This window comes from Muscardinus avellanarius (assembly GCF_963383645.1).
Source record: "Muscardinus avellanarius genome assembly, chromosome: 1".
Taxonomy (NCBI): domain Eukaryota; kingdom Metazoa; phylum Chordata; class Mammalia; order Rodentia; family Gliridae; genus Muscardinus; species Muscardinus avellanarius.
The window spans coordinates 136,594,326-136,621,816 of NC_137786.1; the positions used below are offsets into that span (position 1 = coordinate 136,594,326).

The following is a 27,491-nucleotide window of genomic DNA, read 5'->3' on the forward strand; positions in this document are numbered from 1 at the left end:
CATTTTGAAGTTTATGAAAGTGATCCAAAAGACAAAAAGTACATACAGAACCATTTGCTAATGAACATTTATGAGACCTTGGTTTAAAATGTAATGTTTTTACATTTGCTGTAATGTAAATGTTTGCCCACTTACTGGCTCAGTGAGATGGAGGTAAACTTCTGATACAGACTTCTGAAGCCAAGTTTCTACCAGCACCTGAACAGGCGGCTTTCTTCCCAGGAGGAGCAGGACATTGGCATTTGTCCTTTGCCTAGTAATCTTTTGCTGAGGATAAGTTGTAGGGGAGTGCAGTCAAGAGGTGGGATCTCCCTTCTTCTGTTCACACACATGTGTAGAATTTGACTGTAGCATACTGAGAATACTGGGACCCAGATCACTCTTGCGTAGGGTCATAAGGCCATGGTTCCACTCCAAAAGAGGCAAACTGAGAGGACCTCAGGCTGCTGACCCCTGCTCTTTTCCCTGGGCTCTTAGCTCCTAGATAGGGAGTATTTCTCACAGAAAGGTTTGCCACTATTCCTACCCTCAGCTCCAGAGGCCTGACTCAGATATTTTGCCTGGGGAGAGGGACTGTCTTCATTTGTGAGTGAGAGTGAAGAAGTTCTGTAGGCAGACTACACTCTCAAGAACAGTAGAGGTTGTGGTAAAAGGCTTTTACAAGGAAATTCACAACACTGCGACACAGGTAAACTGTCCACCTATTTTATAGTAGAAAACCAGGTAATAAGACATTTGGAAAAGGCTTTCCTGGAAACAAAATAAAAGTAAAATACTCATCTCCAAGGCATTACTTAACAATAAAGCAATCAACTAGCAATTAGTAGAATTTAATAGCTGGGTTTGGTCAGGGAAAGAGGGGAAGAGAATTCTACCAAAACCACTGAGATCCCAGGGTAACTGTGGGCATAGCAAAGCTTCCTCTCTTGTGAGAGTAATATCTGAAAACATTGTGTGTATGGAGGAATAAACCTCATGGAAGAAATCCAACCAGTCATGAAATAAATTAACAAGCAAATAATAATAAGCCCCCCAAAGTAGAGAGAAGTGTATCAGTACCCAGATGTGCTATAATATATTATCTAAAATGTGCAGTTAAGGGTGAAAGGGTAGGGACCTAGATTCGGGTTCGGATGAATAAAGTGAAATTAGCTGCTATGGGAGTAGGGGGAGTGATTAAAAAAAAAAAACTAAGAGTTGATTAAAGGCCCTAAGGATAGGAACCATGAGCTTATTATTTTGTTATACAGGATTGAGTGACTCCCCCCCCCCCAGCAGTTCTCAGCTACTATGTATAAATGGAATAAGGCAGACTATTAGACTGACCTAGTGTTTGAGGTTTATAAGACATTGAGCCCACATGCAATAATGTAATTAATGCTTCGGCTATTGTGATTAGGCTTAAGTGGGGCATAGAATACAAGTATACCAAGCCGGGCGTGGTGGTGCACGCTTGTAATCTCCATGCTTGGGAGGCAGAGATAGGAGGATCACACAGGTTTGAAGCCCATCGCTGGCTTAAGAGACCCTGTTTCTAAATAAAAATATAAAATGGTCTGACAGTGTAGCCCGGAGGTAGAAGGGGTTCCATCCCCAGTACCACCAAAAAAAAAAAAAAAAAAAAAAAAGAATACAAGTATACCAGGATGAATGATCTTACATTGGATCTTAAAATCTAGAGGTCTTGATGAAATTGAAAAACAAATATATTGGGCATAAGAGAGCCAAGAGGGGTAAAATATAAAGCTCCATTGCCTGATATGGTAGTCATTGGACATATGCTGCTATTGCACATTTGAAATTAGCTAGTGCAACTGAGGAACTGAATTTTGAATTTAATTTATGTTTAACTTTGGAAACTAAGGCACTCTGTAAGAATTTTAGACCAGCTGCAAGAGTTAATCAGCACAGAGTTAAAGAGCACAGTCTGAGATCACCCTCACTCTGGCATCAATTGCAAATTCAGAATTTCCCCAAACCACTCTCAGATATGATGAATTGCTAAAACGACTCATAGAACTCCCTGAAATCTGTACACGCACAGTTTTGGTTTATTACGGGGAAAAGATAGAGATTAAAATTAACCAAGGGAAGAAACTCAAGGTCCAGAATAAACCTCAAATGTAGAGCTTTCAATTTTCCTCTCCCTTTGGAGACAGAATGTGTTATTTTCCTAGTATTGATGTGTTCACAATATGCAAAGAATATTGTCTCGGTAAGCTTTGTGCTCACCATTTTTGTTTGTTTGTTTGTTTGTTTTTAGTACTAGGGGTTGAATCCAGGGGCATTTTACATCCTAGATATACCCCCAGCCTTATTTTTTATTCTTTATTTTAAAATAAGATCTCATTAAGTTGCAGAGGGCCTAAGTAACTGAAGCTGAACCTGCATCCTACTGCCTCAGCTCCCAAGTACCGGGATTACAAGGTACACCACCACCACCACCACCACGCCTGGCCAGCATTTTTACTTTACATAGTCCTGAGTCATTTGTTCATTGACTATTTATAGGGTTGATTCTGTGCTTAAGGCAACTGATAATGATGACCTAAAGCTAATAGACTAAATCACACTGTAGTCAACCTCTACCTTAAAACAATATGGGTCTGGCACATCCGTCCCTAAATCATACTGCTGCTATCCGTTTTGGTATTACCTAAAGTTCCTAGGCAAACAGAGCACAAAGATTACCTTGCAGATGTGAAGGGAAGGTTAAACCTTCTTTTGGACAAGGACAAGTCCCATACTCTGCACCATATAAAATACTTTTTTTTACTAAAACTGTTTTTCACTTTGGCTGTAAATAGTTTTAACATCTGTGTTGTAATATACTATAAATGTAAAATACACACTGGATTTTGAAAACCGTATACAGTAAAAGGTAATATCTCATTGCTAATTTCTATATATTACATTTTGAAGTGATTTTTGATATGTTGATTGAAGAAATTTAAGTTGTTAAGCTTAATTTTTAAATGAATTATTTAAAATTTTATTTTATTTTAAATTTTATTTATTTATTTATTTATTTATTTATTTATTTATTTATTTATTTATTGCGGTACTGGGGATGGAACCCAGGGGCATTCTACCTTCAAGCTATATCCCCAGCTCCATTTTTAATATTTTATTTTGAAATAAGGTCTCACTGAATTGCAAAGAGCCTCACTAAGTAGCTGAGGCTGGCTGTGAGCTGCAATCCTCCTGTCTCAGCTTCCCAAGTGCTGGGATTACAGGTGTTGCACCACCACGCCAGGCTTAATTTTAATTTTTAAATGAATGACTCTTTTTGCTTGTAATGTGAGTACAAAAATATCAAATTAAACAAATGTATTTCTATTTGACAGTGCTGATTTAGAAACTTATAAGAAGGGGAGTATTACTACAGATTGAGCATCCCTAGTTCAAAAAGATAAACTCCAAAATGCTCTGAAATCTGAAACTTTTTGAGTGCCAACATGCACTAAAAAGATTTCAGATTTTGGAGCATTTCAGATTTTGGAATAGAGATGAGAACTGGTAAAATCTATAAAAATATTCCAAAATCTGAATAACTGAAATGAGAAATAGTTATGGTCCAAAGCATTTGGAATAAAAAATATTGAACTTGTATTAGAATTTAGAAGTTCAGAGGCAGAAAAATATCAAGTGAAGACAAGGCTAAGATGTGACCCACAGAATAGTTGATGAGCTTTGATGATATTTTATTGGTCACTGGAGGAAAAGAAGTCTCAAACTAAATTGTCAAGTATGTTATCTTTGTGTGTTAACATTGCGTATGTGACTACCAGAATATAGGCAGAGCAGTCAATTATGAACTTGATCAATGTGAAGGCAAGACAAGCAGAAAGGATGTATACCAGTTGCCCAAGCACATGCTATAGTGGTGTGAAGCCAGCTCAGACATTAAAGAGTATACCTTACTTCCTAATCCCTCATGGAATATTATTCCTCTTTTCTTCAAGAGGCCTATAAAGGAATTATAATCTCAGAAAAGTTGATTAAAAAGTTGATTTAAAAGATGACTAAACAGAGGATAACCAAGGCTACCTTTCTTTCTGCTAACTCCTTCCTATTTTGCTTTCTTGAACTGTTTCAAATGTTACTTTCTCTATGAACTTGACTCTGATTTTACTATATAGTTAATTGCAATTTTCTTCTCTACTTTGAACATATTTCTTCCAGAGCAATCTATGCATATTTGGATTGTGTATTTATTTTTATAATCTTAGGTTGCTCTTTACTGAAACTAGACAAGGTAATGAGATTGTAATCCTTTGACCTACCACTTTTCCTCTGGTGATACTTTTACTAGGCCTTCGTGACTTCTAAATTCTAAATGTTGAAGTGTACCTGGGTGCAGTGTTTCTGTGCCTCTTTTGTTATCCACCCACGTCTATTCCCTAGTTGATTTTATGTAATCCATTGAGCTGTTGAGTCTCCAAATTTAAATTCCTAGCCAGACTACTCCACTAAACTCTATTTATTTAAAGTTATATTATTACAGAGGTTTTTGCCAGCCATGTTATCTAAATCTCATTTTTTCCTATTAGCCCACTTCTCTTTATCCCCCTTCTTGCTTTATTTATTTTTTGTTGTTATTGTTTTTCTTATAACCAACTGGTATCCATTCATTCATTCACTGTCCACCATCACTAAAATGTAAGCATCTTGAAAGTAAAGATTTTGTCATTTTTAGATCCCCACTAAATCTTAGAATAGTCCCCACAGGAAATAGATGATCAATAAATATCTATTGATCAGAGCATAAAAGGCTTAAAAAATTAAAGAATGTCAGGAAATTGCACATGGTAGCAGTTATATCTTATTTATCTCTTCTTCATTGTTTAATGTATCTAACATAGAGCAAGTACTCTTTCCAAGTCAATTATGGAATTTTTATATTATTCTATAACATATTTTAGTTAAATGAGCTTTTGATTTGGAGGAGAAAATATATTCAGGACATAAAACTTTTTTATGTTTTGTTTGTTTTCTGAACAACTGTACAAAGAAAGATGTACTGCAGATTATGAGTTTTAATCAGTGTAATAACTTGCTGAATAAACACTTATTACCCATTCAATTGATATATTAAAATGATTATTGCATACTATTTAGCACTGTCTTATAGGGGCAGTCATAACAATGTGGTTCTGTTTAATATCACAAGCAGAACTGAGACATTGGTTAGTTTTGTAAACCACTACGATCATAAGTTAAAACCCTTACAATATGATTTCTCTAGATACATATCCCAAACTTCCTATTTGAGACCATGAACTCATAAATCCAGCACTTTATCAAGTAAAGTTTCCTGAATATGAGGCAAAACTTATGGATATTTAAAACAAATTACTAACTTAAGAGGAGTCTGTTGAAATGTGTATGATTTATTACAAACATTCTCTGTACCCTAAAATAACACTTCCAATGTGTATGGAACCTAGAACTTCTCACAAAGCCATTTATTTATGCTGTGAGACACACAAAAGCTGACTAGTAGAGCAAGGAATGGGAAAGACTGAATTCTATAATCATTATGTACCAGATACTGGGATAAGTGTTTCATTTAGTAATTTATCTTGTTATCTCCTCAGTATTCAAGAACACCTACATATTTATTTGGACACACTAGTATGTGCTGGTTTGTGGTGGCTTTTAAAACACATTTTTATTTACTACTAAATATTTTTATATCTTTACAACTAAACTACTATCTTCACACTAAATTATTTATGCCCTTTGACTATATAAATGTATTTTAAGGCTTTGCTAACAGAAACAAATAACTAATTTAACAATTGAACTTTATCTAGTCACTCTGAATTGAAACAATTATTTTCTTTCCCAATTTCCCATTCATTATTCTTTTTTTTTTTTTTTTCCGGTATTGGGGATGGAACCCAGGGGCATTCTACCTCTGAGCAACACCCTCAGCCTATTTTTTATTTTTTATTTTGAAACAGGGTCTCACTAAGTTGCTGAGAGCCTCTCAAGTAACTGAGGCTGGCTTCGAACCTGCATAATCCTCCTGTCTCAGCCTTCCAAGTACTGGGATTACAAGTGTGCGCCACCACGCCTGGCTACATTCATTACTCTTTATCTCTTTTTTCTTTTTTTCATTTGCAATACTAGGGATGGAAACCAGGGGCATTCTACCTCCAAGGTACAACCCTAATCCTATATTTTAGTCTTTTTATATTTTTATTTTATTTTTATTTTTATTTTTATTTTGCGGTACTGGGGATGGGACCCAAGGGCATTCTACCTCCGAGCTACGTCCTTGCCCTATTTTTTATTCTTTATTTTGAAACAGGGTCTCACTGAGTTGCGGAGGGCCTCACTAAGCAGCTGAGACTGTCCGCGAATCGTGATCCTCCTGTCTCAGCTTCCCGAATGCTGGGATTACAAGCATATGCCACCATGCCTGGCATCACTTTTTTTTTTTTTGCCATTTATTTATTTAAGAAACTAGATTTTCTTGTAAAATATCTTGCATTTTGGATTTGGCTTATCATCACATACAATATATTCTAGCTCACTGTTCTTTGTGAAGTGATAGTTATAGTTAGAAATTTCTTTAAATATAGGCTTAATGGGGGAGGGCAGGATTACTTCATAGCTTTCCTATTACATCTGTTTTCCTCACTTTCAGTGGTATTTAGAATAGTCTCTTAAGTGTAGATATTATTTACATAATCAACTCCTAGAAAGTTTCTCATCAAACTTTGGCTGAAGGTTTGTTTTAGCTGTCCTTATTTAGTTGCCTAGGTACATTATTTTATTAGATGTTGCAAATTAATATTTTTTCTAATTCTTTATTTTATATTCATTAGTTAATGTTCTGTAAAGAACTGGGCTTTATAAAGCTATTTAGAAATTATATTCAAGGCAAAGTACATATTTTATTCTTCTTCTATGTATCAAATTTCAAAGTAATGAATTGGTACCCTAGCAAAACAAGAAAGAGTAGATTGATTTGTTTAGTTCCTGATATAATTGTGAATTGCCGGCTTTATTTGGTGTGCTTCATTCCATGGAGTTAATTGTTATTTTAATGTTCAAATTATTCCCTTAGCTAATGAAGGACTCTTCAATTTGATTCCTATATCCTTTTTTTTTTTTTTTTTTTTTTTTTTTTTTTTTTTGGTGATACTGGGGTTCCTGGAAGCCCTTCTACCTCCGGGCTACACTCCCAGAAGTATTTTTATATTTATATTTGGAAACAGGGTCGCTTAAGCCAGTGAGGCTGGCTTTGAACCTGCACGATCCTCCTGTCTCTGCCTCCCAAGCGCAGGGATTACAAGCGTGCGCCACCACGCCTGGCAGATTCCTATATCTTTTAAATGTGATCCCAGTAATCTTTCACATCATCTGCTTTCAAGCAAGATGTCCCCAGCTTATTTGGAACATGATGTCTCTGCTCCAGACATTGATCTGGAATCAAACATTTCTCCTAAAACCTTCCAGTGGAAAATTACATTTAGAGACAAAAGTATAGGCACTAGGGATATTCTTTAGTGCCACTGTTTTATCATTGCTTACAAGTTTGGGGGACAAAGGTAGGGGATCTGTATTTTTTAATAAAGAGAAGAGTAAAATATGAATTTATATAAACATTAAGATTCAAGATTTCAACATTTTTACTTTTTTGAGAGGAGCAGAATTGAAGATTGACCCTAAGGGCACTCTACCACTGAGCTATATCCCCAGCTCTGTATGAGGTCAAGGGAGAACAGGGTCTTACTAAGTTGCCCAGACTGGTCTTGAACTTGCAATCCTCCCAGCTTAGCTTCCCAAGTTGCTGGAATTACAGACATACACCATCACAAGCTTTTTTTTGGTAATACTGGAGATTTTACCCAGAGGTATTCTACCTCCAAAATACCCTCTGCCTTATTTATTTATTTATTTATTTATTTATTTATTTATTTATTTATTTATTTTGTGATACTGGGGATGGAACCATGGAACACAGGGGCATTCTAACTCTGAGCATCACCCTCAGCCCTATTTTTTATTCTTTATTTTTGAAACAGGGTCTCACTAAGTTGCAAAGGGCATCACTAAGTAGTAGCTGAAGCTGTCCTCAAACTGCAATCCTCCTGTCTCAGCCTCCCAAATGCTGGGATTACAAGTTTGTGCCACCATGCCCAGCTTTGCCCTTTTTATTTTTTTATTTTGAAATTGTGCCCTGCTAAGTTGCTGGGGCCGGCTTCGAACCTGTGATCCTCCTTTCTCTACCTCCCAAGTACTGAGATTACAGGCATATGTAAACATTCTCATAGCTCACTTTTACTTCCTAAACATTTTATCTTTATATTTCTTTTCTTTGCTGAAAACTGTGATTCCAAAGTACTTTAACTTTCATAGGTAAATGCCTGTAATCCCAGGACTTGGGAGGTTAAGACAGGAGGATCCCAGGTTTGAGACAAACCTCAGCAACATAGCAATACCTTGTTTCAAATTAAAAATAATAAAATCGGGCTGGGCATATAGCTCAGATGTAGAACATCCTTGTGTTTCATCCCTAGTCTCTCTCTCTCTCTCTCACACACACACACACACACACACACACACACACACACACACACGACTTGAACATATAACTTCTCTATGACAGAGCAAGGGAAGGGTTAATTGATTCAAAACAATACTAATGTCATAAATAGTGAGGAGACTATTGGTTCTTTTTGTCTTTAGAATATATTCCATGAAGAATTTTCTTAGTCACTTAGGGTGCTACAACAAGTCACCTTACAGTGAGTAACTTATAATAAACAGACATTCCTCACGGTTCTGGAGGCTGGGAGGTCCGAGGTCCAACACCAGCCGACTTGGTGTCTATAAAGACTCACTTTGTACTTCATGTATGCATGTGCCTTGTTCTTGGCTTCTTGTGGGCAGGAGGGGGCTGAATTTGCTCTCTTGAGTCTTTTTATAAAGCCACTAATTCTGTTCATGAGGACAGAGCCCTATGACCTTGTCACTTCAAGAAGGACACCTCTTAATACTATTGCAGTGGAGAGTGTTTCAAAATAAATTTTGAGATATGCAAGCGTTCAAAACATAGCAAAGGTTTATAAGTAAGGTATTTTATTATTTTTCAAAATTCTTCTCTGAGTGGTTATATCACAACTTTATGTACAGTTAGGTTCATTTTTTATAGCTTTCTTTCAACTTTTAGAAATTACTTTTCCCATTTATTGATACGTACTTTATTTCCTGAGCTTTGAGATCTTATTGAGGAAGTCTTTAACAGTGCTGCCTATATTTTGGAGAGTTGGTCCTATTTTTTTCTTCTAGTAATAGCCAGCTAACTCCAGTTAGAATGGCGAGGATGTGTAGATATGGGAACTTCTATACACTTACTGGATTATAAATTAGTGCAACCTCTGTGGAGATCAGTTTGAAGATTCCTCAAAAAGCTAGAAATGGAAGCACTGTATGACCCAGCTATGCCACTCCTCAGTATCATTCCAAAAGAATTAAAGTCAGCATACTAAAGTGATCCATGTATATTTATGTTTATAGTAGCACAATTCATAGTAGCCAAATTATAGACTCAACCTAGGTGTCCCTCAACAGAAGAATAAAAAAAGAAAATGGGGTCTATACACACAATGGATATTTACTGAACCATAAAGAACAAAATGTTGTTATTTACAGGAAACTAGATGGAATTTTGCTAGGTGAGAGCAGCCAGTCTCAGAAAGTTAAGAGTAGTGTGTTTTCTCTCATATGTGGAAGCTAGAGAGAAAATAGAAAGAAAAAAAAAGGCACTTTGGATAAATGAGGAGAGAGACCAGTAGAACATGGAAGGGGTTAGGGGAAGATGCGTGGGAATGGGGTCTTGATGAAGGAACAGTTCAATAATGCTATGTCTACATATGAAGATACTTCCAGTATCACTGATTTGTATGAGGAGAAGGATGGTGAGTGGGGAGGGATCTGGAGAGAAGCACACCAAGTGATGTGTACATACATATTTGTATCACTTGAGCCTCATTATGATGTATAATTACAGTGTAACAATAAAAGTATATTAAAAAAGAAATTACTCTTTGATTCAGTTCTGAATTGGTTAGTTATGTAATATATGTTTTCACAGTTAAAGCTGTGGTACAAGGTACATTCAAAGAAATGTAATTTCTATCCCTTTTCTATCTTTAGAAGAAAACCATTTCTATAAGTATTTTATTTAACACTAATTCTTTTGGAAAGTATAAACAAATATGTACCATACATATATAGGTATCCATATTTTCCTCTCCTTCATACACACATGAAGCATACCATACATATTTTCTACACCTTGAAGAGTTTCAAGGACAGAAATCCTCTATTTTATAATTAGCAAAAAAAAAAAAAAAAACATTGCTAATGCACTGGTGTGGCATGAGAAACATTGGACTACCTCAGAAATATCTGAATATTTTTTTCTTGCTGTCCTGGGAATTGAACTCAGAGGAATTCTACCTCTGAGGTATACCCTCAGCCCTATTTTACTTTATTTTTTATTTTGCAACAGAGCCTTGCTAAGTTGCCAAGGGTCTCACTAAGTTGCTGAGACTGGTCTTGAACACGGGATCCTCCTATCTCAACTTCCCAAGTACTGTGATTACAGGTGTATACCACCATGCCCAGCTTGAATAGTATTCTTGAAAGGCCTTTTAGAATATATGGGATCTTTTATCACAAGCTGCCTGGGGTTATGCTTATTTTAAATATATTTTTAAGGAGCTATAAGAAAATAAATTTATTTTTATCTACTAACAAGAATGGACTTGATATCAAAGGATAACATGAGTTTGGTAATGACAACATGAAAGCACTGTTTGCAAACCACTTAGTGGCAAAATGAAGAATAAAAAGCACTGTGTCTTCATAAAGGCTTTTAGTCAGCCCTCTGTATTTGTCAGTTCTGTATCTGTAGATGGAAACAAACACTGACTCAAAATACTGGAAAAATAATCTATACTGAATATGTAGACTTTTTTGTTATTCCCAAAAGAATATAGGACACCAGTATTTATAAAACATTTACGTTGTACTAGGTGTTATAACTAATCTAGAGATGATTTGAAGTGTACAGGAGCACGTACAGAAAGTTACATGGAAATACTACACCACTTTATATATGGACGTGAGCATTTGTAGATGTTGGTATCCTAAGGGTTCCTGGAACTAATCCTCTGTGGTTCAAAGAACAATTGTAGTATATTTCTGGATGATATTCCTTCAAGGAATCTATAATTATTAAGCATCCACCATATGCAGAACACTCTTCTATATATAGTAATAGAAATAATTCTAGTTCAGAATTTTCATAAATAAAGGTGTCTTGTGATTATAAGGTATTTCACAAAGAGGTTATATTTTCTGAAAAAGAAAAGACGGCAGCTGGGCGTGGTGGCGCATGCTCCTAATCCCCGCGCTTGGGAGGCGGAGACAGGAGGATTGTGCAGGTTCGAAGCCAGCCTCCCTGGCTTATGAGACCCTGTTTCCAAATTTTAAAAATATATAAAATGGGGTTGGGAGTGTAGCCCGGAGATAAAAGGGTTTCCAGGAACCCCAGTACTGCAAAAAAAAAAAAAAAAAGATGGCATAAAATTGAGTACACCTTTTGCTTTTATACCTAGTGTGTGTTCTTGTAAGTGAATATAGTTCATAAATGTTAGTATGCCTTTGGATTACTTGGGAAGACTTAAATTCATTGAAGTGAGCAATAATATTTAATTCAAAATTCATTTTGCTAATAAAATCCAAGGTCCATAAAATAGTTTTAAGAAGCTAGGATAGGAATTTGTTCAGTTATTTTATTTCAATATAATATTAAGTATCTCATATGTGCCAGATACTGTTCCAAGTACTGGCAATAATAGTGAACAAAATAGGCAAAAATCCTTGCCTTCATGAAGCTTACTTGCTAGTGGGGAAGACAGATAAAATGCAAACTAAATAAGAAGAATGTGTAATTTCTTAGAGAATTGATGAAGTGCAAGAGGGAGGTGGGTATGAAATATCAGGAGGAGAGTTGACAAGATGGAGTGGTCAGGGGAGGTCTCACAGAGGTTTTTGCAAAATCATACAGATATCTAGTGGAAGGAAGAACATTTAAGGTAGAAAGGACAAAAGTCCTGAGGCAAGAGTATTACACTTGTGTTAGAGAAAGAGCAAGGAGGCAGACATGGCAATCCTAGAATGAGTGAGCTGAACAGTGATGGGGAAGTCAGAGGTCACACTGGGAACCCATTGGAGGATTTTTTTTTTCTTTGTTTTTTTGATTTTTGCGGGTCTGGGGATGGAACCCAGGGGCATTTGACCTCCGAGCTACACCTCCTGCCCTATTTTTTCTTTATTTTCAAACCGGGTTTCACTGAGTTGCAGAAGGCCTCATTAAGTAGCTGAGGCTGTCCGCGAACCGCGATCCTCCAGGTCTCAGCCTCCCAAATGCTGGGATTACAAGTGTGCACCACCACGCCTGGCTCCATTGGAGGATTTGAAGGAATTATACTGGCTACATAAATTCAGACTTATGTTTATATAAAGCATTATACACAGTTGTTTATGGCAACTTTTTTTGTAACAGCCTCAATATGCAAACAACCAAATGTCCTTAAATCCATGAATGGGTTGGCAAATTGTTGTATGTGTATACTATTTTGTATTGTGTAGCCGCTCCTTTGGATATTAAGGACATTGTGGTGAATGGACAAAGCCCATCTCAAAAAGTTACCTTCTATGTGATTCCATCAATATAACATTCTCAAAATGACACAATTACATAATGGAAAACAAATTAGTGGTTTCCACAAGTGAGAAGTAGTGGGAAGTGGGGAAATATGGCCATCGGGAAGCTCAATAATGAGCAGCTCTAAACAGTTCTACATCTAGACTGCAGTGATAAAATGTACACAATGCAATGACATACAGGGAATAACCTGGAACTATATACACATTGTACTTTTGTCACATCCTGGGCTTGATCTTATAATTATATAAGATTTAACCATTGGTGGAAATGTGGGACCTGTTTATACTACCTTTGCAACTTCCTGTGGGTCTATAATTGTTTCAAAACAAAAAGAAAAAAAAAAGATTACTTGGTTCCTGTTTGAGAGCAAATGCAGAAAGACAAGGGCAGAAGTAGGGGTGCTAGTTAGGAGTACAGTTAGGAGGAAATTGCAGTGATCCAGGAGAGATGGTGGCTGTTCATCTGGTTTGGTGGCACTAGAGTGGAGTGGAGAGGGGTGACGCATGGCTGAATTCTGGGTGTTTTGAAGGTAGAGTTCATGGAATGTGAGTTATAGGAGAAAGAGCAGAATGAAAGGTGACATGAAGTTCTTGTCCTAAATAACTGGAAGGATGAAGGAAAGTAGTAACAAGAAGCAGCAACAAATTAAGCAGCCTGGTGTGAGGTCGTTAGATTCTGGCAGGTACTGCAAAAGGATAAACCCCCTTTCTCTAGTCAGAGCATTCAGCTTACTAGGTAGAGGACAATAAGACAGGAAAGTGAATGAACACTCGAGAAAAAAAAAGCAAGTGCCCTTCAGAACCTGCTCTCTGGAGCATCTGAGTTATTTTGGCCTCTCCCTGGCTTTTTTGGAAAGACGTGTTTGTTTGATAAACAGGAAGTCGTTTCCATGGATGTAGAAAGAAGAAATGATAGAACTGAGTGGCAAAGTAAAGATCTCTGAGCTGTGGTTAGTTTGGAATGGGCAGAAATGTTTTCAGGTAACCACTTAAAACTAGCACACATGCTACCTTTCCCCTTTTCTAGTCTGAGTTCCCTATATGCCCCCAAGAAATGTAGTTCCTTGACCTGTCCCAAGGTCTGTTCCTTGTCAGTGTTGTTTTACATTAGCTGTGAGCCGTGGTCTTAGATAAATGGAGACTGTCTGCTTAGAGTGGAAAAGTAACTTATTTTAGAAATGTTTGGTCCCCACCACTATCCCATTAGTGGCCTACCTCTGACAGTCCAGTGAAGCTGGTCTCAAGAAGCAAAGACTGGCTTATGTGTGTTTTCACTCTTTGAAAGGTTAGACACTAAATGTACAAGAGAGTTATTCCTGAGTACTGACTGGTACAGAAATTACAGTGAATTCCGCAGGAAACTTTATGTGCTGGTGCTCAAATACTTTTGAAGTTGCAGGATTCACTCCTTAATCTGATAATACTACTCCCTAGTGGGTGTATCAGTCCTGTAATGTCACGGTGTGTGTGTGTGTGTGTGTGTGTGTGTGTGTGTGTGTGTGTGCGCGCGCGCGTAGAAGCAGATAAAGATTAATGAAGTCTAATGCCAAGTGATATGTGATCATTGAAAAGTAAAAAGGAGAACTAAGACTTTACTTTTGCTAAGAGCTTGAAACAGGAGAACCATTGTCTCCTTTTAACTGAAAGTCACTTCAGCCCTGTTTAGATGGATTCATAAAGTTGTAATAGAAGAAAACTTTAAGTTTGTCCCAGTTCTAAATAAAGAGTTAGTTGATGCTAATAAAGAATATAATATGATGACTTGATATAGCAGTTTTGTTTTCAAATGAGGGAGACAGGAATCTAGAAAGAACAGAAGCTGGGCTCAGGACTGCAGTGTGAGGTGAAAGGGCCTGAGGATATGGGTATTTGTACCCAGTGCTTGAAGAAGCTAGCTGGGAGGAAGTAACATAACTCTTGAGAGTTTCTTGCAAGTGAAGTTTATCCTGACAAGATTTAAAATATATTTCACTTTGACTATAGTGTGAATTCAGAAGCCGTTTTCTTTCATTTACTTTCTGAAAGCAACCCAGTATTTATTCAAATGCTATGACTGTGTGTTAAGTCCAGGCAGGTCTACTGCTCTGGATCTCATCACTGAAAGTAAAATGTCACACTGGAACTTAGATTTTTGCTGTGTGCCTATTGAGCATATAGGAATATAAAGCAGCCATTTGTAAGAGGGCAGCTAAAAGGCAATTTTCAGCTAGGACTGAAAATCACTGCAGGCTGCTGGCTTCCTGGCACACCCATGACACCCTGGAGGTTTATACTAAAAGAAACTAACAGGCAGGGTGGGGAAATCAGATGGGTAAAAGTAAAAGCTGAGGCTAAGGTCCAGAGGAGCTTGCCCCACCAACATGGACCTGTATGTGGGGAAAAGCATTGCTAACAAAGAGGAGAAATTTTGCTCAGAGGAAATATGGTGGTAGCTAACACCTTTTAAAAATAAAAAGTGATTTGAGTACTTGAGAGACTGAGACAAAAAAAATTGCTGGTTCCAACCCAGCATACCATAATTTAGTAAGACCCTGTTTCAAAAATGAAAAAATAAAAAGGGCTGGAGGTAGATCAATAGTAGAACGACCCCCCCCCCCACACACACACTGCATTCAATCCCCAATTTGAAGAAAGAGAGAAAGAGAAAATGATCTGTATTTCTTCTCCTCCTGCTCCCCCCCCCCATATGCTACAAAGAATTTAATTCAGGGGCATTCTACCTCTTGAGCTATACCCCCAACCCTCTTTATTTTTATGTTGAAACAGGATCTCACTAAGTTGAAGAGGGCCTCACAAAGTTGATAAGGCTGGCAGCCAACTTGCAATTCTCTTGTCTCAGCCTTCTAAGTACTGAGATTATAAGCATGTAACACTACCCCTGGCTGTAGATCCTCTTTATTATCAATAATAGGAATATTGCAGTTGACTTTGGTGAAAGTATCATAGTTTTGTTTTTGTTTTTTTGTGGTACTGGGGGTGGAACCCAGAGGCTTTCTACCTCCGGGCTATACTCCCAGACCCATTTTATATTTTATTTGGAAATAGGGTCTCACTAAGTTGCTGATAGCCTCACTAAGTAGCTGAGGCTGGCTTCGAACCTGCACGATCCTCCTGTCTCAGCCTCCCAAGTGTGGGGATTAAAAGCATGTGCCACCACACCCGGCTGAAAGTATCATAGTTTAAGCCAAGTATAATTTTATTCTATTTTTTATTTTATTTTATTTTATTTTATTTTATTTTATTTTATTTGTAGTACTGGGGATGGAACCCAGTATATTCTACTTCATAGCTACACCCCCAGCCTATTTATTATTCTTTATTTTTATTTTTAATTATTTATTTATTTATTATTTATTTGCAGTCCTAGGGATGGAACCCAGGGGCATCCTACCTCCAAGGTACACTCCCAGCTCTATTTTTTTTTTTTTATTCTTTATTTTGAAACAGGATCTCATTGAGTTGCAAAGGGCCTCACTAAGTAGTGAATGAGGCTGAGACTGTCTGCAAACCACCATCCTCCTGTCTCAGCCTCCCAAATGCTGGGATTACAAGTGTGCACCACCACGCCCAGCTTCTTATTCTTTATTTTGAAACAGGGTCTCACTACGTTGCGGAGAGCCTGAGTAGGTGAGGCTGGCCATGAACCTGCAATCTGACTGTCTCAGCCTCCCAGGTACTGGTATTACAAGTGTGTGCCACCATGCATGGTTGTAATTTTAAGTATTAGAGTTTTATCCAGTATGCTGTCACAAATACCTTTAACCAGAACCATTAACAGTGACTATCAATGTGTAGAATAATCACCTTTAAACACTATAGAATCTTAAAAGAACTTTGTAAACTATCAAAAACATGATTAAACATTCCTTGTATAATATTGAGTGAACCTTATAAAAATGTCTCTTCAAAATATCTTTGAAAATTGAAGTTTTGTCACCTATGATAACTCCTGATCAAAGTTCAAATTTCTTTTTTGGCTGTGGCATGCAACAGAGTTTACTTCCATTTATCAGATCAAGAGGTAGAGGCATTGGCAATATGAATGTTTTATCTAAGGGCAACCAATGTGTCATTTTAGAAATAAAACAGAACTATGCAACATTCTATCAGTTCCTGGCCTCTGAATTTTGATAACTTTCCAATCATTTTAGTAAAATAAGTTACTTAGAAATGTATAAAGAGGCTTTTTAATAAAGGAAAATCACTTATTTTGAAAATCACAAAATTAATCATTCTGTCGCATTTAAGAAGTGCTTTGATGTGTTCTGGTAATTAGTATTTACTGCCAGATGAATGTCTTTTGGGCATTTTAATTAATGGGTGGCTTGGCCAAATGAGCTTCTGATGGTAAACCGTCATAAGAGTTTATTTTTATGTTTCTCAAGAATAGCTGTCTCTTCAAAGCTCTTTAATTAGACAAAGTTTAGCAACTAAAACATATTATTAGAATAATTAGGCCCCTCTTAAAAGAAATAGGGGGTCAAAGGAGCAGGTCCTGTTAGAGAATAACCTTTTAAAATAAAACATAGTGTTCTACATCTGATGAATGTCCAGTGTTTTAACAGCTTATGTTAAGTTGCTATCCCTAGTCAGGGTTTTGTGTTGTTTATAAAGTTCATGGCAGATTTCACCAGAAAGCTAAACACATCAGAATGTAAGCTCATTTATCACTACCTTTAAACTCTAGTTGGAAGCAGTGTGCTACTGTTTTAACTTTCAAGCTGAAGATGTCTAATTTCTTCTTTTTTCCAAGTTGGTAACCTGGAAATAACAATGATTGGTTTTGAGGGAAATGGTTCAACAATGGTGTTATAAACAAAACTTTTAGCAATTCATTTGATTAGTTCTTTTTAATAATTTAAATTATTTACTTATATGTTATTTATTTATTTATTTATTTACTTACTTACTTATTTATTTTGCACTACTGGGAATGAAACCCAGGGGCATTCTACCTCTGAGCTACACCCACAGCCCTATTTTTATTTTTTATTTTGAAACAGGGTCTTACTGAGTTGCAAAGGACCCACTACAAGTAGCTGAGGATGTCTTTGAACTGTGATCCTCCTGTCTCAGCCTCCCAAATGCTGGGATTACAAGCATGCACCACCATGCCAAGCTATAAGACATGTTCTTAAAAGTTATTATACTAGTTACTCTCCAGAAATATACATTCTCTGTGGTCAGAATGCAGTTTGAAGTTTTTCACAATCTGATATGTAGAAGACTTGTCACCTGGCTTTCTTTCTTCACCTTTCTCCCCTCATTTCTTGCCCCAAACTCTCAGTCATGGCACTGGTATGATGTTTTACCCCAACTTCTTTTTGTGATGGGAATAATATACATCTATATACCTGAGTAGTCCTGTGGATGGGTAAGATGTCACCAAATAACCAGGTAGTATTAGTGGAACGACTATTGATAAACAGAGAGCAATAAATTTATAATTGTCTAACTTTTTTTACTTTCTTACTATTTTAGGGTTCTTAGGATGGCAAATATGTCCTCTTCCCAGCTAGATCAGTTGATCAGTACTAATGGTGGAACTATTTGAGATTTCAAAGAGAACATACTGGATCACAGCTAACATTTCTAATCCTATCAGTTGTCATGACCAGTTGGTTTGATAAAGAACTGGATCAAGAATCTGTATGATACTGTCAGAAAAAACCTAGTGCCATTATTGAATAGTGCTTAAAGAACTTGCTGTATTCATTATGGTCGATCAAGTTATGTTTTTAAATTTGAAGATAACCTGATGTATAGATTTATTAAATTTATCACATGTAAATTCTTCTGCTATACTTTGGTTAGCAACATGCCCAATGAAATAAGTTCATTTAAGTTTGTAGAAACTTCCCTTGGTTTTCTGTTTATATTATCTGAAAAAAAATTAACATAAGCAAGGCATGGTGGTGCATGCCTGTAATCCCAATACTTGGGAGGTCGAGGTAGGAGGATTGGAGGATCATAGGTTCGTGGCCAGCTTCAGCTATTTAGTGAGGCCCTCTGCAACTTGGCGATCCTCTGTTTCAAAAATAAAGAATAATATTGAGCTGGAGGTATAGCTTGGAGGTAGAAGGGCCCCTGTGTTTAATTCCTGGTGCCACAAGAAAAAAATAATAACATAATCTTAAAATTATTTGGTAAATCCAAAAGATGTAGGTAAAATTATGCAGGCATGTTGCTAAGTGACCAAAGAAATGTGTTTTTATGTCTAACTGCAGGACTTCAAGAAAACAGAAGTGATTTTAGCCTACACAGTCCAGTATAAAACAGTTTTCTCTTTTGGCAATGTCTACTTTTTTTCTAAAATTATTAATTATTGGGACTCTGTTTTGTTTTTTTTTCCTCGCCTTTTAAAACAGAAAATATTTCTGACACTTATCTTGCTTTGGTACTGGGGATTGACCCTAGGGGACTTCTACCTCTGAGATATACCCCCAGTCCTATTTTATTCTTTATTTTGAAACAAAGTCTCTAAGTTGCTGATAGTCTCACTAAATTACTGGAATTACAGGTGTGTGCCACCACACCCAGCTATCTGATAATTATCGTGTGTATGCGTACATATATGTTCTATTTTGCCCTGGGGATATGAAAAGAAAGATGGCGAGTATTATGATTCTCAAAAAAATCAGTTCCTCAAAATGCCTTTTCTAAATTAAGGGTAAGTTTACTCTTATGTATGCTTGTGCATAGTAGAATCTGTATGGAAAATAATTTGTGTTCTTATTACTGAGTTTTTATAGACACAAACCAGAACTGTCAGAGTGTTATTCCCCTTTTATTTCTTTATCTCAGCCATTTGGTAAGGTTCCTTTGCATCCCTTAAGTGTACCTTTTGAAATAGTACCAGTGTTCAAAATGAGAACTAACTGTTCTTCTTCAACGCAGACCACCTGGTGGCCCATGGTAGAATGGCAGAAAAAGAAGCCCGTCGGAAGTTCAAACAGATCGTCACAGCCGTTTATTTTTGTCACTGTCGGAACATTGTTCATCGCGATTTAAAAGCTGAAAATTTGCTTCTGGATGCCAATCTCAATATCAAAATAGCAGGTGAGAAGTGTATTGAGGAAGTAAAAGAAGGACAAAGAGCTTTTCCTTTAGGGTTCTTAAATACAGAGATTATCTGTTTCCATCTGTTCAAAAGAAGTATTGGGGAAATAAGGAAATTTTAGGCTTTTTTTTCAATAGCCTGAAAATTGATAAACTTTCAGAATAATTTTTTTAAATGTGATATTAGAACTAGGCAGGGGAAAGAAAGGAAAGAATATTTTAAATTATATTTTGATTGACAGGGTTTTTTTTAAAATAATGAAGAATAAAATACAGAATGAAGTAGAAAGCAAAACTGCTGAAGTTATATGCCCTCTCAGCTTCAATTGAAGAGGTTGACTTAGGTCACTGCTGAAATAAAACATGCTTATTATAAAGGCTGTGTTTTATAATTTAGTAAGAATAGATCTTATAGTGGCTTAGAGGAAATCCAGGCTTTTTGTTGTTCACCATAAATAATATTTTATTAAAAGCTGCTTCAACACTTAAAATATGGATTTTAGACTTAGTTTTTTAATGTTTTTCTGTACACTAAGAAATATATATATATATATATATATATATATATATATATATATACATGACAAGTTTACTAAAGATTATTTTCAGCTAGTTGTTTTTGTTTTTGCTTTTGTTTTTTCAGTACTGAAGCTGGAACCCAGGGGCATTCTACCTCTGACCTACACCCTCAGCCCTTTTTTTATATTCTTTATTTTGACACAGGGTCTTACTGAGTTGCAAAGGGCCTCACTAAATAGCTGAGGCTGTCCAAGAACCAGGATCCTCCTGTCTCAGCCTCCTGAATGCTGGGATTACAAGCCTGCGCTATCACGCCTGGCTATATTAGGCCAGTTTTAATGTAACTCTTGTCTTAGCCCAGCTTTTTATCTCCTTGCTATCTCTAGCCTGCTCATGCTCAGTTTTACTAAACTGTCAGCATTTTACCTGCTGAGTACAAGCTCACCACCTATTGAGAGAACAAAGTGACTGCAGTCTATATAGAAACTATAAAGAAAAAGTAAGCCACTTTTGTTTTCTGACAGTTTCTCCCATCTCTCAGATAAAAAGGAGAGCATTTTATAGAGAGAATTGAAATATAGTTAAAATATAATTGCCCTAAAAAGCCAAGATATAAAAAGCCATTCTAAAGATTTTCTTTTTTAGTACTGTGGGAGTTAAGAATTCAAATTTATCTCATATTAAAGGTCAAAGTACAGAAGTATACCCTTACTGACTAGGGATTCTTTTGACTGTTTCTTTGCTTCAGACGAGGCTGTTCCCTATATATTCTTGGAATGTCATCTAGCTTTCTATTTACCTCAGGATAATGCCGCACTCTCATTTAGGGTTTTCACATAGTCTATGGGTCCTTTGAGTCCAGCACTAGCTCCCTATATAGTAGAAAGGATTAAGACTTTTTAAAATCTTACATAAAAACCATGTTTTTTTTTTGTATTATGTTTACTTTCTCCCAAGATCTCTAGATGTTGGCAGTTCCCACAGAGAGGGGGTTAAATGGAAAAGCCTGGCAATTTCAACATTTTTTTGGTAATTATTTGCTGTAGCTTCAAGTAAATTAGTAGTAATAAAACCTGCCAAACCTCACAATCCTTAAAAGTGCAGTTGAATATATTGATTTTTTTATAATTTTTTTCGGTACTAGGGATGGAACCCAGGGCCATTCTACCTCTGAGCTACACCCCCAACCCCATTTTTTATTCTTTATTTTGAAACAGGGTCTAAGTTGTGGAGGGCTTCACTAAGTAACAAGTAAGTAGGCTGCGAAGCTGTGATCCTTCTGTCTCAGCCTCCCAAGTGCTGGGATTACAGGCAGGTGCCACCATGCCTGGCCAAATATGTTGATTTTTTTTTTTTTTTAACTGTAGCTGTAAAAAATTGCCAAACTTAGTGACTTAAAACAACCCAGATTTTTTTTTAGCATATTAGTTCTGGAGATGAGTGGCTCAGCACTAAAGACAAGATGTTGTCAGGGCTGGTTCCTACTGGAGCTTCTGAGGGGAAACTCTAGTCTCGTGCTTTTTTCAGTCTCTAGAGGCCACCTGCATGCCTCGGCTTTGGTGGTGTGCGCATATCACTCTGACCTTGCTCCCACTGTCACATCTCCCGTCCTGGCTCTTTCCTCCTATTCCATCTTACAAAGACCCTTATGATTACATTAGACCCTCCTTGATAATCTAAGATACTGTCCTCATTTTAGGATCTTCAGTCACTTTTGCAAAAAATCTCTTTTACCATGTAAGTTAACTCATTCACAAGAATAGAGGTTTAGAACATAAATGTGTGGTATTTATTATTCAGCCAACTCCAAATGCTATTACCAGACTCTCTAGATTATTGACCAGAATAATGAATTAAAACAAGGTCCTCTTTGTATTCTCTCATTCTCTTCTACCTCCACTGACCCAAAATTAAAGTCTTTTAGCTGTCTCCTTGATTTTTCACTTTGAATTCTGAACCATATTTATTTAGTGAAAACAATTCCTATCCTTTAGCTTTTGCACTGAGAAATCAAGAATAAAAGTAGAGGTCATTGGTCAATGAGATTGATGATTTTTAAGATTTTTCTTTATTAGTAGTTAAAGCGAATCTAAGTAGGCGAGGCACTGTGAGAATCTGTACCTGCTAATGTGTCATTATAGATTCCTGGGGGCGCGGGCCCCAACCTTGGGCTTTCTGAGTTTACACACATACTTTGGCAAGATTTTCAAATTCCTTTACCCAAAGTCTACATTTTTATTATTTGTTTTCAGAACAAAACAAGGATAAATGAGCATTTCAGGTTTTGTGGTCAGCTACAATATGTAACATCTCTGCTCATGCATTCTTCTCTTACATGCTATCATTACTCAGTTTCTCAGTCATTGCTTGAACTTTCTTTCATGCACATAAATTAGATAGAATTATCATTCTCACCTGCCAAATCTTCTTAGAACTTAATGGACCAGTGGGAGAAACGCTTCTAGTTGAAGCTGAGTAGAACATGACTAATTATAAAGAGGTAGGTTGGATGGTTTTGACAGGATAAGGTCAGATGGTAATGAAATCAACTTTAATTTTAAAAGCTAAAATAACTTTCAGATCTCTGATCTTTTCAATGGCCTTTTTTGATAAAGTATTATAAATCTCAGTAAGAAAAAAACTACTATATATGAAAGAAACATGTAAGAGAAAAGGAGTTTTTTTTTAATTTATTTGAGTTATTGTTAGTCTTAAGTGACTCAACTTTAAAATCATCATATATGTTACAGTAGCTAATTAATTTGGAACTAATCAAATTCAAATTGGAAATGTAAGAAATTCATGTTTTCCCTTTATCAATGTTTACCAATATTTTGACTCCTTAAATTATACTTTCTGTTCAGTATAGAAGATGGATAAGTTATTTCATGGATATTTGTGTTTACATTAATTTATTCTCATTTTTGTATGAAACCTTCCAAATTTTTTAATTTTTCATAAAGAACACACATGAGTGCCAGGGGGAATAAAGATCCTTAGCTTCTAACTTTTCATTTTTCATGCATCAGATGTGAGTTGCTACAAAAAAGTAGATGAGGAACTGGAAAGACACAGCCATCAAATTATAGTTTGACTCAGTAGAAGAGATATTATAAAATATGTCATGATTTATTGCCATATTAATGTAACAATATAGTTAACCATAGAATTTCAAGGATGAAGAAACTACTTTAGCTTGTGAAGTTTCAGTAGATTGTCCATTCCGTGGGGGCTGTAACATTCTGCTCAGTGTTTCATTCCTACTGACTAGCACATACCTGATCTGTCTAGGTGCTCAGTACAGTTATTGATCTGAACTTTATGGCAGTGCTGATAAGGACATACATACTCTATTGAAGATATAACATTTGATATGAGAATTATCAGTGGGGTAGAAGAGAGTCTTGCAGAGGCATTTGTTGCTGACTTCCAGTCAGCAGATGTTGAAAAGGCACCTGCCATGAGCAGGCACTGATGGAGGCCTTGGGGATGCAGCAGCAGGCAAAACAGTCTATCATTCTGATTGGGAGAGAGATACAAGCAGATGAGCTCTCACAGGGTCTATGAGGAAGGTAAAATCTGAGTGATGAAATAGAATGATTTGGGGAGAGATGCTGCTTTCTAACAGTATCTTTTTACTGACTGAAAGAGAGATGCGAGTTAGAATGCCCATTGGTTCCATCCCCAGTATGAGAGAGAGAAGGGTGGTGGGGCACACTCGGCTTTTGTGAAGTTATTTGAATACAAGGCTTAGTAAATCAACTTCAGGGGCAAAGATGTGAGAATGGAGAAGGGACAGGAAGGTAATAGAAACACCAGTAACATCCTGCATGAGGACTGATGATGGTAGTAGACATGGGAAGGCAGAAAAGGGCAGCAAATACAAAGGAGAAAGCAAAGAGAAATTTCTAGGACTGTATAACTAATAAAATATCTGGGCCAGGAAGATAAAACTTTCAAAGATATGTTTAGAGATTATGTTAAGCTATCAAAGAAAAATGGTGTTGTCTTCATTTTGAATGGTTGGTAAACTGCTACTTGAAAGTTATTTTAATCATGTCCCCAGATATTTAAGTATAGAAATTTCTATATTTAAAAAAAAAAGATTGCTCAAGGGGGAAAAAAACTGATATATAGCTGGCTTATTCTGTGAAAAAGTTTTTTCAGATACTAAGATGTAATAAGAATGTTTTCAAAATTGTAGAAACTTTTTTTTTAATCTAAGAAAGTTGGAAACTTTTCTCTTTAAATGTCAACTCCCAGATCGGGCTCCATGAGACAGTTTCCACTCCTATGTTATTGTTTTAGTTGGCAGTCATTAGACAGCAGTGATCTGAAGGGCAACTCCAAAAACGCCAATATTTTGGAAGAAATTTTCAGAGTGCATGGATTTAAAGTATCATGGAAATTGTTGACCTTAATTCAGTGAGAGCAAGATTCATACTTTTTTAAAAGCAATAAATCAAAGCATCACATCAAAGTCCACTGACCTCTCATTCTCATCAAGAATATACTAAGATTTTATCGTAGAAAAGCAAGGGTGTAAATCATCAACTTCTGAGAACTGTCATAAAATAGTGATTGCAGATGTCCCCAACCATCCCCAAGCAGTAGTACAACATCTGTTGTATCAAGCTAAATTGTATTTCATGATGCTTTCACTCTTATCATTTAATGCACCTTCCTGATTGACAGGGTAAGCAGTTGATACCCAGAGAAGTCTACTGTGACTTCTGAATTCCAGTCCATTGTGACTTTTCTGAATTCAAGATTCTAGGAATTTGAACACCTCTACCCATTTCTGTCTCTGAAATAGCATGTGATAGTCAAGTAGAAGGCACAGAGTAACTTTATTTTATGGCTGACCACTGGGAAAATGAAATTTGAAAAAATTTCTCTTCTGGATCCTACTTCTAAGACTAGAGCTTTAAATGTAAAATTAGTGTATCTTTATTCAAAAGATATCGCAGGTACATATTTTATATGAAAAATTTCTAAAGTTGACATTCAAATGAGCAGATTTTGTTAATCATGGTTCTAAGTTGTGAGGTCTTACTGATTCTGAAAAGTGATTTCATCCTGCTAGGATCAAGAAAAATTTTCTGTTTATGAGGCTTCACTCATAATCGTTCTGCTACCAATGCAGAAGCATTGCTTTTCAGATTTTCCCACTGTGGTTTCTCACACAGCAGAGGGGATGGATTATACAGGGTTTGGGTGAGTCCGGATTGATTGCATAGTCTGAAATGACCCACTTTAGATACACTTTTAACCACATGCTTGAACTTCAGATTTATGCATATTTTATGTTATTTTCAATGTCAGGTGCCTATTTAATATTAAAGTAATTAACTTAGCCTAATATAGCACACACCTGTGATCTTGGTATTTTAGAGGCTGAGATTGGGGATCGCAGGTTCAAAACCAGCCTCAGCAATTTAGTGAGGCTCTCAGCAACCTGGTGAGACCCCATTTCCAAATAAGAAATAAGATTTGGGGTAGAATGCTTTCTGGGTTCAGTCCCTAGTACCATATACATACACAGAAATTATTAATTTAGTTAAACATAGGGGGAAAAGTTGATGATCCATTAAGATGCATCTTGTTTAGCCTTTAGTTTTTAAAACTTTTGGCATACTGAAGCATTGTGCCTGATGATATGTAAATATACACCAGCTTGAGAAGCTGAAAGTAAGAATTTCTTCCCCAAGCACAGATGCCTCTTACACAAACTTCCCATTTGTGTTCATTGATTTCTCTGCTACTTTTCTTCAACCTCTAGAATTTCCATGCTAGTATCTATTAATTGTAAGTCAGTTATATGTTGGGTAACTAGAAAACAAAGGCATTGATGGTTAAAAATAGAAAAGGAAAAGGATCCAGAGAGCTGAAAGAAATGGAGACCTTTGCTTTGAGGCTTTGGGCAAGAGGAAGAAGGCTGTGGGGAAAAGAGCTTTAAGCCTGAGTCCCTGCTGCCCCTGTCCATGGGGGAAAGGAGCCTGGCTGAGGGAAGAGGGTTGGACGGCAATGTTAGGTACCCCACCAGGTACCCCACCTGGTACCCCCACCAGGTCATCTCAAGACTTCAGATTGTTCTTTGTTTCTGAGCCCATCTTGAACACAGCATTTAATAAAATATAGATTGACCAATATGTGGAGTAATGTTAGCCTGATTTAATCATTCATCAGTATATACATAGAACATTATACCCCATAAATAAATATATATATATATATATCTTGTATTTATTAATTCAAGATATAAATGAGTAACGTATAGATAAGTGATAATTAAAGGCCAGAGTTACATCTTAATCTATGTAATACATAGATTAAGAAAAGTAATACATAGATTAAAAGTGAGTAATACATAGATGTAATACATAGATTAAGAAAAGTAAGTTTAGATTAGAAAAGTAAGTTTATCAGCATCTTATTGAAGCTTCAGACAATGACAATTTTTAAAAATCTTAAGTAATCAAAAGATTCAATTGAAGGAAATTAAGTGCACACTTATCTACAGTTTCTAATTCAAGATGTTTTAAAAGAACATTGATACTCTATCTGAATAAGAACTTTTTAAGCTGGGTGTGGTGGTGCACGCTTGTAATCCCAGCATTTGAAAGGCTGAGACTGGAGGATCGCAGTTTGCGGACAACCTCAGCTACTATTTAGTGAGGCCCTCTGCAATGGTGAGACCCAATTTCAAAATAAAAAATAGGGTAGGGGGTGTAGCTTGGAGGTTGAATCCCCCTGGGTTCCATCCCCAGACCCACTAAAAAAAAAAAAAAGAACTTTTTAAAGTCTTCCCAAGACCATGTTTTCTCAACTCTTTTTCTTACAGGATCACAAGCTCCCTCGACTGCAAGATCATTTGGGGGAGGGACTAACAAATCACTCAGCTTGCTCCTTCACTCTGCCTCAGAAATTGTCTTCATTGTGTAGTGAAAAGTGTGATATAAACTTAAAGGGATATTAAAAAATTGAAACTGATTTCTTAGGCTAGCCTTTGCTAGATGGCAGAATATTACTAAAAGTTCTCATCAGTTTAGAATCTGGATTTCATTGCCAAACAGAAAAAAATTAGTTTGCTAGTAGTTGACATGGGTATTTCATCTAGACTCTTGGGAACGTCCTTACTCTGTGTAGTCCTT

General features: G+C 36.5%; 1 protein-coding gene across 4 annotated transcripts in view; it reads left to right on the forward strand.

The window, feature by feature from the left end:
* Positions 1-27,491, forward strand: part of SIK3 (SIK family kinase 3) — a gene marked incomplete at both ends in the record, with an annotated part of 236,833 nt that overhangs the window by 140,607 nt on the left and 68,735 nt on the right. For 3 of the 4 annotated variants that reach the window (XM_080719989.1, XM_080719990.1, XM_080719991.1), the window contains one exon: positions 19,657-19,818. In XM_080719989.1, coding sequence (XP_080576115.1) covers positions 19,657-19,818 — 162 coding nt within the window. Of the gene's footprint in view, positions 1-19,656; positions 19,819-27,491 lie in introns of those variants that run through there. The other variant, XM_080719992.1, reaches the window with a different exon arrangement.